Raw genomic sequence first — 14,890 nt, forward strand, 5'->3', positions numbered from 1 at the left:
GCTAAAAGTGGATTTGAATTCAAAAATGAATTCAATTCTTTTTTATTAAAATAATACCATTTCTGATTTATTTGTACGTCAGGTCGATTGAACGATGTTTCTGTGGCATCATTACAATTAGGGGGAGCATCAGCGTTGTTGTAGACCTACATTCAATTTTACAGCTTAACCCAATTATTGTAGAAAATGGACTAATTCACCCCGTTAATCCCTGATTTAAACCGTGTGCTCCCTGACAAGCTAAACACGCTACACACGCACACGGCTAAAACATACTGACTGAATATATAAAATAATATTAATGGCCAAATACTATAATATAACATATAGTAATATATTTTTTTGTGATCAAATGTTTTATTTTCTTTTAAGGAAACTTATAAACATACAAAAATTTAAAAATTAAAAAATAAAAAATAAAAAATAAAAAAAATACATGTACATGCACATATTATAAAAATAAATATATATTCCATATTTGCATATATCGGTGTATATACATATACACATAAACAACCAACTAAGATAAAATAATAATAGAAAATAAAAGTAAATAAATACATAAATAATTATAAAAAATAAATAAATACAATTTAAAATAAATAATTTAATTAATTAATTAATTAAATATGTATATAAAATAATTAAATGTGAATATAATGAAAACATTTAGTAATAATTTAAAAAGAACATATAAGTCAGTAGTAATATATAATGACCTAATTTATTCATTAACTCAACTATAGCAGTATAATCATTAAACTGCTGCACTTTCTGACCTTTAAGACTAAATAACATCAATATGTCATCAGGATTAGAGTTCAACAGCATTTGATCTAAAACTAAATCATATATTATCTACTTATCAAACCTAAAGCCTTTAAAATCTGTGATGTTGGGAGTTCAAATCTATTTAGGTTTCATTTTGGACTATTTAAAGTGTGAAAAGTCATATTTTATAGCTATTTTTCATTGTAAGAGTGAAAGTGAAAGTTTTTCTGGATACAGCCTGTTACATGTTTAGTATTTAAAGATAAAAGAACAACCTGAACACTTTGGACATTGCTCTGTGATTTAATAACAGATTAGTTATACAACAGGTTTATTTAGTAACAGCAGGCACTTTTACTCATTTACACGCAGCACAGTGAAAAGAACCAAACCAGTAATCAGAGTGAAAAGATCTCAGATGATCCAGTTTTAATGTTACGATATCAGTATGTGTAAACCAACTATTGCACAACGGCAAATCCACACACACACACACACACACACACACACACAGAAACTTCCTGACTGCAGACTTCAGCCACAAATCCTCCCACTATCACCCATACTGCCCATATTTCTCTCACACACACACACACACATAGACGTCTTGTTGTATTTTGTGTCACCGCAGAATCTGAGCGTACACACACACACACACACACACAGCTCTCGAAGGCTTTTCCTTCACATCAGTACAGCTGAGCTCTCTGTATGTCTCTCTGTGTGTGTCGCAGCTTTTCCACTGAGCTCTGCACAAATCTCCCTCTCTCCCTCTCTCCCTCTCTCCCTCTCTCTCTCTCTCTCTCTCTCTCTCTCTCTCTCTCTCTCTCTCTCTCTCTCTCTCTCTCTCAAAGTTAACGTGGTTTAGGATTAACATTTAACATCGGGACCAGCCAAGGATCCAAAGTCCCCCCCGCCCCGGCCCCCTCCGACCCCCCCGTGCAGCTCAAACAACCACTTCAGTTAAAATGAAGGTTTACCTGCGTGACCTAACTCTGTAAACACACACTAATTACCTCCAACTGTGAAACACCATCAGTTTTCCATTAACCCTTTACATACTGTTCATATTCTGACCCATGATTAGTCTCTAAGCCAATTCATAATCACAAATTCCCTCATTAGATATTACCAAATTAATTAGTTTAATCCTTACTGAAGCTGTCAGAGAGCACAGAGCAACAGAGTGTTCATCTATGGGGAAAAAAGACATTTACAATCACTATATTACAGTCCAGGAGAATATTAAATTTGTACATTTGCATATACAAACATAAAAATATGATGCATTTTTTTGTATATTCAGGGTCATATTAGGAAAAGCCTACCTATAAGAGATGTGTATAGGGTGTTTCTACAGCTTTCAAATGTAAAAACAGGTCAAATTTGACCCTAAACAGTATGTAAGGGGTTTATCTATGGGGGGAAAAGACATTCACAGTCACTATATTATAGTCCAGGAGAATATTTTATAGATTATGAGGAATGCACAGGTCAAATTTAGATATTTGCATATATAAAAATGTGCATCAGCTGCACAAAAGTAAAAAATATGATGTATTTTTTTGCATATTTGAGTCATTTTAGGAAAAATCCACCTATAAGAGATGTTTATAGGATGCTTTTGCAGCTTTCAAATGTAAAAGTGGATTAAATTTGACCCTGAACAGTATGTAAGGAATTAAAAGAGAATTTGAAGAGTGCACAGGTCAAATTTGGAGATTTGCATATACAAAAATGTGCTGCACAAAAGTAAAAATATGATGCATTTTTTTGTATATTCATGGTCATATTGGGAAAATCTGGCTAAAAGAAATGTGTATATGGTGTTTTTACAGCTTTCAAATGTAAAAAAGGATCAGATTTGACCCAGAACAGTATGTAAGGGTTAAGAGGAATACAAATCCAGTTTACATGACATGAAAAGTGTGTTTTTGTACGTGCGGACTGAATGTGTGTGCTTATGCTAAGGTTGTCCAAGGTTGATTAATCCACAGCATTAGTGCGAGCTTTGGACAGAGGTTACACAGAAGCTCCTCTGTGGTTTTGCTGCTGTCATTCAAAACGGACTGCAGACATATTAACCTACACACACGCTCACTTTATCCCCACCTTCATGACTTCCTGACTTCCTGACGCAGTAAATGAAAGAGAAATGTTATTGATCGAGGTTTATTCAGCCTTCTGGAAGAGCCAAACTTAACTTAACCACATCCTGTCAGTGGATTCAAACCCACAACCTCTCTTTTGTTGTTGTGAGGAGAGGAGACAGCAGCTAAACACTACTGCTGCCTCACATAATAAAGACTGAAATAACTTAACTACAACTGACTGAGGTTTAAAGCTCAGTAAAGTAGGAAGCAGTGCAGCATTGAGCTCAAATCTTGTATTTCTGTACTTATGTATATAATATAAGTGTTGCTGGAGCTTTGACTTTCTTCAGCATCGTCTCAGGTAGCCACATTTAGCTTTGTTATATCCTTTTTTGAAATCAAATTCAATGCATTTTAAGACCTTTGTAAGACTTTCTGTTGTCCTCCAGTCAGTTCTGACCCAGAAGGACAACAAGGGTTAACTCACAAATGAGGTATAAATTCATTTAAATGAGGCATACTGACCATAATTTCCAAAAATATGAGTAAAACCTGTGGTAATAAGTTGGAATGAAGTTAGCATAAAAAGTCTAACTCAGAATTGGGTGATTTATACTTTTATGCTTTATAAACAGTAAAACTAGACCGGGTCAATTTGACCTTTTCAGCCAACTTCAGTCCAACTTATTACCACAGGTTTTACACATATTTTTGGATTTATTTATAGTTAATAGGCCTCATTTAAATTGAACTATACCTAATATTTAAGTATTTGAGAATGCATGTTGTCCTCCTGGGTCAAAACCGACCCAAAGAAAACAGGAGGTTTAAGACTCTTTCCATGGCTAAATGAATGCACATTCAGACTAAACTGTACGCTTGAAAATCAACTTGATATTAATAGAAATAGAAATAAATAGAAATATGAACAGAGATGTTTATGTAGAGTCACTATGATGAGCTATGTCCTGTTGTTATTATGGCACTCACACAGTCGGCTTTATTTCATCACCTCAAAAATTTCTGACCTGCCACAGTTAAAAAAAAAAAAAAAAAAAAGACTTTTCATGACCTTAAATCCTGAAAATCTAATATAAGACTTTCTAAGATTTTTTAAGGAACAAAGGTAAGCAGTCAAAGTATCACCAAGGGGAAGTGGGCCTCTCCTCTCTCGCCATACAGGACACATTATTTACTGTCCAATATCCTGTTGAGACATTATATTTCCCAACAGGGCAACAGAAACAGAAACAACCTTTTTATGAGCGAGATGTGATTCAGCTGCATCCGCAAGCGTTCAGCCGTCTGTGTGTGTGTGTGTATGTGTGTGTGTTTGGTGTTTGAGCACTATACAACTAATCATCTGTCGGGTCTTTGATGATGTCAGCTTGTCGAGTCCTCCCTCCCTGAAGCCACAAACAACCCGAAACAAACTATGCTTTGACTTTTCTGTCCATTCACATTGTTTTTCTGCTGTTGTTTTTACCCTCTAAAGCACCTTGGCTTGATGTGCTGTCTCACCAAGCATCTCTAAAATCTGACAGCTGGGATCTACTTATCTTTTTCGTCTTGTGTTAGGATCTCTCTGTGATGCATAAGGTAGCAAATCCTCACGTGCTTCTCAAACCTTTTGGACCGTCCACCCAATCCATTAGCTATACCCTCGTATCCTTTAGAGGGTCGCGGCGGGGCGGGTGGGTGGGGGGGAGAGTGGGGGGGGTGGCTGGAGCCGATCCCAGCAGGCATATTTTACATTGAAGGACATTAAAAAGCAGCAGAGGAGGCAAAAAGCCATTTTCAGACCGGGGAAATAAACAAGGACACCGACCACTCAATGGCTCCCCAAAGACAAAGACAGCACCAGCGCCCCCCCTCTGCCCCCCCCCCTCTGCCTCGAGACTTAAAAAAGACGAGCTTAGACACATTTCACAAACACTTAAAAACGGAGCTGGCTGAAACACGAGGAGACGGCCGGCACAGGGCGACGGGCGAGCTAAGTTCCTGAGGCATCTGTAGATCTGAAAGGAAGACAAGACTCTGCCCCTCCTACCGGCCAATTAAGGAAGAACAATTATCAAAATCATGATAAGGGGCCTAGCCATTGTCCGTCATTTTGATGGACCAGGTCGTAAAAGTTAAGTCATAATCTATTACTACCTGTCTTTTTTCTAATATTATGTTTAGGGTATTTTTGCCTTTATTTGAAAGTATCTGGCATAGAGGCAAACAGGAAACAGGGAAAGGGAGAGTCCTTACTGAAGTCGAACCAGGGACGTTGCGATAACGAGGCATGCACAATATCAGTCAAGATAAACACAACTGGATATTTTTTCAGAATCATTCAGCTCTAGTTGGTGTTATTCTTGGTTTGACTTCTTGTCAGCAAACCTCATAAAAACCGAAGCAAGCCAAAATCAACTTTCATGACACTTTTATTTATTTATTTTTAATGGCTTCTGGGAACTGTAGTTATTTATCAAAGTCCAGTCAAACAGTTCAGCTCTACTGCCAATATACTGTTTTCTTGTTTTTTTTAACACCCGAACATAAATATCGGCATCATTCCTCAATGTTCTGTCAATATCATATCATCATCTTCACATATAGTAGACAAAGGACCAACACACTGTCCCTCAACACAGGAGAGCTCAAATCTCTTCTTCTGTTCTTACACCTCTTAATATTCAGAGACACTGAGAAGTATGGAAACATGCAGCACTATGAGAACCTGGATGCTCGAAAAGTTGAGTGTGTAACTATAGACACTTCTCGCCTTCAACGGTCGCCATCTTGGCTCCGTAGCAGAAGGGGAGGGACAACTTTTCAAACAGGAAATGGCGACCGAGGACATTGTAACTACAGTGAACATCGCTGCGTTATACAAATGTAAATCATACATGTGTTTTTTACACTAAGCTCCACTATACTGTTGCCACATATAAACCATCAGTAGGTTAATTGGGTTCATTTAGCAGTCTGTGATGATTTCATACTTGCTACTCGTCATTTTGGGTAAATGTAAAACAGCCGTGTTTGATTTAAGGCAACACTAACCTGTCGAAATGTGCACACTACGCAAGTACACAGTGGACTAACAGAAGTATGTGATTTAAGACACAGTGTTAGAGTGTGTAAGATAGTGCTCCTGTAAATGTCTGTGCTGTGGTCTGTACAGGCCACTGGGTCCAGACATGGCGGAGCAACATTACAGGTGGCACCAGGTTGTCTGAGCAATCACTTCAGAGCTCATCAACCCGGAAACCAGTTCCTGCCAGCCTCCATCGATTCAGTCAGTGAACCGCCTCGGCTTCACCAGACTCAAACAGAGACCGAGACCAGAAAAAAATGACGGAGAGGAGAGGTGACGTGATGGATGGCTCCTGATGAGAGCCGAACTGAAGCGAGAGAGGTGTGAAAAAAAAAGAAAAGAAAAAAAATAGGCATACAAATCAAATCCTTGTTTATTGTTTGTCTGCTGTTGTTTTGTGGTCTGGTAGCATTTTATTTTGAAGGCGGTGTTAAATCTGTCAGCATTAATTCACACTGAAGCCACAAATTCACCCCCCCAAAGAAATCTCTGCACTGGTTGCACAGCAGAGCACTTTGGAATAAAAGCAACATTTTTGGTACTTGTTGTGAACCTTTTCTAAGACTGAATAATTAAAGTTCTCTGAATGCACCGATCAAATCCTGTTTGAATCAAAGTAAGACGCTGAATAAGAGTAAAAGCCTGAGTTTAAGAGCTTTTAGTTTCATTAGAGTTCTGCCAAAATGATCGACTAAAAAATGCAACCTAAGGAGAAGGAACTGATGCTCCCTTTTATTTATAAGAAAGGAATCATCATTTCAGGGTCATGAGGTTGTTTTTTTTATTATTTAATCTGCCATCATCTTTAGTGTTATACTGCTGAGAGACGCTGTAGCCTTCTCCGTCGCTATAGTTACAGCTGTAAAATGGATGGATGGATGTATATCACATTAGAGGCGGGGCTCTGTTCATTCCTATAAAAGCTGCTCAGTGCCGCATGAAGAAATTTGTTGCATAATCATCATTTTAGGGTCATAAGGTCTTAATCTACCATCCATTAAAGCTTATTTTGTGTCGTACTTAAAGATGCAGCCTGGCATATTTATCTCCCCCTTGTGGCAATGAGAGTAATTACAAAAACACTGCTGACTCTCCATAACGAATAAGGAGAACTGGATACGGCATCGAAGGTGGGGCCCCCGCTCATTCCTATGAAAGCTGCTCAGTGGCGCATGAAGCTAAAAACTATTCTTCCTCTTCTGCTTTGCTTCTGCATCGTTGGACCCATCGAGCAAGTGCACTAGTGACTTTGACTGGCAGAGCCGGCTACTTCTGGTTTAACCCTCTGGCTAAAACCATTTCATCATGAGGCTCTTTTAGACTTTCGGAGTGCGATTGGACCAAATAGATCAAATTCTGATAGTAAGACGAGTCATTTCACAGTTGTCCCTTTAACAGTGAAAGTCTATTGTAAAAACTTGACGTTGTAATTAGGCTTTACGCCGATCTGATGGGCTATAACGGATCGGCCGATATTTAGCATTTTATGTAATTTGTGAGATCGGCTGTAATGTCTTAATTCGCCGATCCGATCAATGTCGTCATGTTGAAACTTTCTGCAGATGCTCCCGTTGCATAGATTACAGATGGCTTGTGTTTTATCTGTCTCATTTACTCCGAAGAAGTTCCACACCACCCACATGTTTGTTTTTTAATCAGACGCGATATGACGGAGAATAACGTTTTTTGAATCTTGAATCATGAGCTGTCGGATTCAAACAAACATGTGGGTGTTGTGGGCAGACAGATAAAACACAAGCTATTTGCAATCTGTGCAACACTAAAGAACCTCGTGGGGAAGCATCTGCAAAATGTTTCAACACCACAAATGTACCTGGATAGGGAACACGAGGAGGAGCATGCCGAGTTTAAGAAACGGAGCATGGACAAAGAAGACGTGATCGGATCGGTGATTTGCCCCAAAAATCCTGATCGTGTAAAGCCTAGTTGTAGGCTTGTAAAATAGTGGATAAACCCTCCTTTAAAATGACTTCACTATCACTGTCACAGAATTTGATTCAGTCCTGTAACATTTGCAAAGTCTAGAAGAGCTGCACGATTAAATTATTTTACCCCCATTCAAGTTGTGCAAAGAGCTAGAACCAGAAGTTCATCTCAGCCAAGAAGTCTGCGTTGGTGCATTCATGCATTCATCCGACCAGTGTGGGAACGTCAAACCCCGACATCAGATTAAAAACTCACAGAAAATACAGAAAGGTTTATCTGGTGGTGAAAAGGCTGAATCAGCATTGTTTGAGCTTGTTTGGCAACAGATCTGATTCAGAAGAGTTTTGAATATAATTGCATTGAGATCTCTCTTTATGTCTTGTAGGATTGTTGCATGAAGCATAAGAAGACACACTCAGACTATTACAAGACTAATTTTAACCTTATCTACAGACTAAAAGGTTATCTCCAGAAGCATCACAGAGACGAAACATGCCGCTCCTCGCTCAGTCTGGCTTCTTCCAACAACAATAACAAACCTCTGCAGCGAGCCCATCGTTTAGGCGTATGCAGACTTGTTCCTAGAGTTGAATTAGCGGCTAAAAAACCTGCTGCTGCTTCTGCTGCTGCTGACTCGACACTCGGAGCACACAGAAGGAAGATCACTGCTCTGGTTAAAAGAATGAGGTGTCCCATCTATGGTGCACATGACCCTTATCGTTTGAAAGTGTGTGTGTGTGTGTGTGTGTGTGTGTGTGTGTGTGTGTGTGTGTGTGTGTGTGTGCATGAATCATTAAATCGCTCCATTTAGAAACAGTCGGAATAGCCTGGCAGCGGCCCGATCAATGCGTCCCTCTTAATGCCTCATGTTCATGCTTTTCTGCTGCTTTTAGAAAAAAGGCACATTCTCCGGGGCATCGCTGATCACATCACACTCACACTCACACACACACACACACACACACACACACACACACACACACACACACACACACACACATACACACACACACACACACAAATACACACAATGTTCAGACTGGACAATCTTTCACACAGAGCATGGGAATGGGAATACTCCTCCTATATTTATCCAAGACTGAACACAAATCTAAGTCGGTTTTTCTGTCTTTTAAGATGCATGAGAAGCTGTGCAGAGTCTTTGCCAGCCAGTTTGCAACACACAACATGATGAAATCCTACATTAGTATCATCTTATACCCGACATTACACCGCTATCAGCTTCACAATAACAGGTTCTGTGACAGAGAGCACACCTGAGACTATCTAAACACTAGTTATATGAAGGATTTAGTCAGTTAGCATACACAAACACACTTTAATGCTTAGGTAACCATTTGAAGCTGAATATCACTCATTCATACTGCCTGAGACATTCAAATAATATACATTACTTGTTTATTTAAAGCTCTAGATGGTTTTGGGGGCCCAACCTACATCGCAGACTTTCTGTTATTTTGAAATCCTTCATGAGCTCTCAGATTGTCTCCTGCTGAGGTTTTTAAATGCACTGAATGATACACACACAATGAAATAGACAGTAGAGCTTTCTTTAATTATGCTACGAAATGATGCAATAAATTACCTAAAGCTAGAAGAGATGTGGACTCTGAATGACAGCCCAAAACATATTTATTTATTTACTTATTTTTCTCTGTAAAGCACTTTGAGTTACGTCCTTTGTATGAAAGGTGCTCTCATATACATAAACTTTATTATCATTATCATATATTATTTGCTTTCTTTCCCAACATGTAGATGAGAAGATTAATACTGTTCATGTCTGTGGGCTAAATATGAAGCTAAAGGCAGCAGCCGGTTAACGTAACTTGGCATAAAACTCACTAATGGACAAGTTATATCATGTTTGTTCAACGAATAGTTAATAGTTTTAATAAGATAGTAGTTATGAGGATTTCTTTTTATGATGTAGCAGTGAAGACTGATGGCTCTAATGGTTCGACAATAAACCCCACACTTCCAGAAAGCTCTGCTCATTTTACACTTTTCATATAAAACAACATTTAACCACCAAAAAGAGATGAAAACATGACAAAAAGAGACAAAAAAATCTAAAAACTACCAAAGAGAGACTGAAAAATGACTAAAAGAGACATAAACTGACTAAAGAAGCCTAAAAAATACAAAAACAGACATAAAAATGACTTAAAGAGACACAAGTTGACTAAAGAAACATAATTGCTATCCAAAAGAGATGAAAAAATGACTAAAACCAACTAGTTACCATAGTTACCATGAGATGGAGTGACTAAAGAGACTCAAAACTACCAAAAAGAGACATTTCCATCATTATGTCTATGTTATATTTTCATGTCTGAGGTAAAATAGGACATGATATTGTGTGATAGGAGATGTTTAGTGGTGTAAAAGCTAAAAAATACACTCTCTCTGCTCTCTGAGACATGAATCAAGGTTTAATCACATTTATTGATCAGTCACATCCACTATTGATGCTTTCTAAACACATCTGTGGTCCAAAGTTTGGTAAAGACACTTTTTATGAGGGTTAGGGTTATGAGCAGTATGTGAGGGTTAAACTGGGGCTGCAGTTAATGTTCTCAATTAACTGATTGGTTGTTTGGACTTTAAAGTTTTAGAGTATTATTAAAAATGTTGATCACTGTTTTCCAAAACCCCAAAAAAGTCACATTTTGTTCTGACCATCAATCCAAAACCCAAATATATTCAGTTTACTGCCACAGAGAAGTAAAGTAACCAAACAAATATTCACATTTGAGAAGCAGGGACCAGAGAATTTTGGCATTTTCTTCTTTAAACAAATCATTTTCTGTCCGTCAACTACTCTACTCTCTAGTTAAATCCATTAAAATGATTGAGTGTAAAACATGTTGCGGTTTTACGATTGGTTTCAGCGTTGGATTATGTCTTGGCCTTCCTGGATTCACCGCTGGTTGCCTGGCAACCTCACAGCGACTACAAAACATCAGATATTTATCCTCAAACTTTGATTTTTTGTGCAGATTAAATAAATGAGATATAACATGTTAATTTGTGAGCTTTAGAGGCAAAAAAAAAAATTAAAAAAGGGAATAAGCATATTTCCCATAAATATGTAACTATGAGGTTTTTTATTATGGCTGAAAACCAGCGGAGACAAAACAGTACTCATGTTGCTGTAGAAACAATTCCCCTTCAGAAGAAATAACAAAAAAACTTTGTGATCTACTTTATGCGGTGACCTCAAACTGAACTGTATTGTCAGCTTGACACAATGTTGAACTCTTTCCAGTCTGTGATATGAAAGGATGAGATCACCCAAACAAAAAAAAAGAGGAGAAAAAAAAGAAAAAAGGATTTCCACTACGCTTCCTAACCTCTTCCAATACTTGTTTTCTAAGCACAGAAATCACAGAAAACATGTTGAAGCACTAAATATGACACTTCAGTTTAGGTGAGACGACTGTAAAACTCTTTCTTTAAACAGTTGCTTGGTATTAGAGGCGCTCCCCCTCTTCCTCACCCCCCTCAAACCTCCATTTATGGTGAATGAATCCATCACCCTCTCTCTCTCTCTCTCTCTCTCTCTCTCTCTCTCTCAAACTGAATAGTTTCCACATTAGTTGCCAAGTGATCAGCTCGGCCTGTTCTGAGGACATTCGCCTCTGTTGGGGCTCGACTGAGAACACGAGTAACGCCACTCAAAAACACTTTTTCTTAGCGTCTCTGTGGGACTTTAAAAAGAGGAAACATCACCGCCTGCTTCTGACAGGTTTGACAGCCTGACTCACTTAATCCTTGACGAGCTTTTTAGCACCCGGAAGAAACGCAGCTGCATCTTTTTTTCTCCCCACCAGAGACACAATTTAAGAGAGTGTTTTAAAGTCTTTAAAGTAAAATATAATATACTAAAACAGTGCAGAAGTTTTAGTATAATTAAGGAGGTTTGTGTGCGACCAGAAAAGCGTTGGCTCGTTCCTCTCTTTGTGAAGCCTCATATCTGCCGGCTCTGGCCCTCTGCACCCTTCATCTGAGCGGTAACCAGGCCAGATCCAATTAAGCCGTCTCTTGCTCCACATCCGAAATATTTCATCCTCAAGCTGTGCAGCAGCAGTGCAAACGTGGTCAATGTGGTAAAGTGGTCATTTGCAGCACACACACACACACACACTCATAAAAAGAGACAAAAACCCCGACCCCTCCAGGCGAGTGCAACACCTGGAGAAAGAGACGTATAACTAAAAAGCTGTGTGTCCCTGAGCTGCTGTATGTAGGGCAAAGAGAGAGAGAGAGAGAGAGAGAGAGAGAGAGAGAGAGAGAGAGAGAGAGAGAGAGAGAGAGAGAGAGAGAGAGAGAGAGAGAGAGAGAGAGAGAGAGAGAGAGAGAGAGAGAGAGAGAGAGAGAGAGAGAGAGAGAAAAGAGAGAGAGAGAGAGAGAGAGAGAGAGCATGGATTGGCTTGGCTGACATTTTTAGGCCCAAATCAGAGCTTTAAAGTAGAAAAATACGTTCATTTCATACAGCTACAGCAGAGGAGAGAAAAAAGCTAAACCTGACTGAAAAAGGAACTGCTCATGTAATCACGTTTCGGGGTCAGATAAAAAAAAAAAAAATGGTGCCCTAGATTTAACTCCAAAATAAAGCACGAATCAATCACAGGACAAGAATGTGAGCCGGCTCGATTGGTGGAGGGGAAACAATAGAAGCTAATTGTCGAAAAAACACTGGAAATTCCACCTTAAATAAGCAAGAAAAAGGCTATTATGTGGCTGCACAATGACACACAATGAATGAGAGATATGATTTATACTGTAGAGGGTTGCTCCAGTCACTCTATGTGTGTGTGTGTGTGTGTGTGTGTGTGTGTGTGTGTGTGTGTGAGAGCGGTAGCATGTATTGATGTTTAAGGACAACTGTCAATGCTCCTGTCCCGTCCTCCTGTCAGCAGACCGTCACCATCTGAATGAGTGACGGCCTTTTCATAACTCACGGGGTTGTTGTTTTGAGCTCATAAAACCAAGGCTAAAATAATACTTTGAGAGCATGCTGCTGAAGGAGAGATGGTCCATAGTTGCTTTAAAACGTCAGCAGGTGGGAAATTGGCGTTGTTAATTGAGGATAGAAACGTTCCTAAAGTCTCAAATCATTACATTTTAGTTGTAGAAAAGAGCTGGGACCCTTCGGACTATTCTCCCCTCATAATCTCAAGGCTAAAATAATACTTTGAGCATAAAGCTGAAGGAGACATGGTCCATAATAGCTTGAAAATGTCAGTACAGTAGGTGCTAAATTAAGTTGTTAATTGAGGATGAAAACTTCCGTAAAGTCTAAAACTGAAAAAAAAAAATCATTAAATTGTAGTAGTAGAAAAGGCTGGGACCCTTCAGACTTAGGCTAAAATAATACTTGGCGCATGCTGCTGAAGGAAAAATGGTCCAAAATTCAATTGAAAATGTCAGTAGGTGGGAAATTAGGTCGTTAATTGAGGATAAAAACTTTCCTAAAGTCTAAAAAATCATTAAATTTTAGTTGTAAAAAAGGCTGGGACCCGTGAGACTTAGGCTAAAATGATACTTTGAGCATGCTACTGAAAGGAAAATGGTCCAAAATTCAATTGAAAATGTCAGTAGGTGGGAAATTAGGTCCTTAATTGAGGATAAAAACTTTCTTAGAGTCTAAAACTGAAAAAAAAAAAACATTAAATTTTAGTTGTAGAAAAGGCTGGGACCCGTCAGACCTAGGCTAAAATAACACTTTGAGCAAAATGGTCCAAAATAGCTTGAAAATGTCAGTAGGTGGGAAATGGAGTTGTTAATAGAGGATAAAAACTTTCCTAAAGTCTAAAACTGAAAGCAAATCATTAAATTTTAGTTGTAGAAAAGAGCTGGGACCCTACGGACTTTTCTCCCCTCATGATCTCAAAGCTAAAATATTACTTTGAGCATAAAGCTGAAGGAGAGATGGTCCATAATAACTTGAAAATGTCAGTAGGTGGGAACTTAAGTCGTTAATAGAGGATAAAAACTTCCCTAAAGCCTAAAACTGAAAGCAAATCATCAAATTTAAGTTGTTATAAAAGGGCTGGGATCTTCTCAGGTGGACCCAAATCATCCCAACACCCCCCCACACATAACTCCCATCTTTCTCTTCCTCATCAGCGTCAGGAGTTCTTACCTTGAAGTTGCTGCAGTTGACCCACGAGCTAGCGATGCCGTCCACCATCTTATCCAGAGCGGTCTGATCCTGCTCCAGGTCGTAGGACTTCTCCTTATCCAGGATGTAGTCGATGATCTCCTGACCCACCTGCAGCCGTCGGCCCATGTCCTTCTGCAGGACCTGGGTCAGGCAGTTCTCCATGCTGGGCTCCATCATCCCGTTCCTCAGATGAGTAAACCTCCTCTAGTTCCCCCTCCTCCTCAGGCTGCCTTGCTTTTTAAATGAATGAGCGGCTGCCTACTTTAGCGATCCTCCACTGCTCAGAGCAGCGGGAATGACGCGCTGAACACAGAAAGGGAGCCGGCGAGTATGGGGCTGGGTTGACCCGGAAAAACAGCAGGATACAAAAGAAAGAAAGAAAGAAAGAGACAAGTGGACACAGTCTGCTTGTATTTTTATCCCTAAGGACAGGCCTTGCTTTTTGTGCCAACAGCTAGCCCGCTACGTTAGCAAGCTAGTGGCCGAGCCCTAGGGATGGATGGAGCAGTGTTTGGGGAATGGCAGCAATGCAGCATGTGTGTGTCTGGACAGCAGCTGGGGAAAGTTTACTACTCCCTCCCACTTGGGTTTTTTTTTCTCCCCCTCTCTCTTTTCTTCTTCTTCTTCTTCTCTTAGAGGAGTCGGAGCCAAACCGCTATAGCAGAGTTGGAAGAGGTGGGTTGTGTTTTCTTGGGGGAGAGAGAAGCAGGCAAAGCAGCAAAATGGGAGATGGAGAGAAGGGCTGGTTCACAGCTCCATATCTTGTCCCGGGATCTGCCCTGGAGAGCCCTGGAGGAG

General features: G+C 39.5%; 1 protein-coding gene across 1 annotated transcript in view; it reads right to left on the minus strand.

Annotated features, from left to right (window-relative positions):
* The window catches only part of clasp1a (cytoplasmic linker associated protein 1a), a 127,720-nt gene that overhangs the window by 107,046 nt on the left and 5,784 nt on the right, over positions 1–14,890 (minus strand). The window contains exon 2 of the mRNA XM_053328199.1: positions 14,072–14,881. Coding sequence (XP_053184174.1) covers positions 14,072–14,269 — 198 coding nt within the window. The 5' untranslated portion in view covers positions 14,270–14,881. The remainder of the gene's footprint in view (positions 1–14,071; positions 14,882–14,890) is intronic.

Source organism: Scomber japonicus, chromosome 11 (assembly GCF_027409825.1).
Source record: "Scomber japonicus isolate fScoJap1 chromosome 11, fScoJap1.pri, whole genome shotgun sequence".
Taxonomy (NCBI): domain Eukaryota; kingdom Metazoa; phylum Chordata; class Actinopteri; order Scombriformes; family Scombridae; genus Scomber; species Scomber japonicus.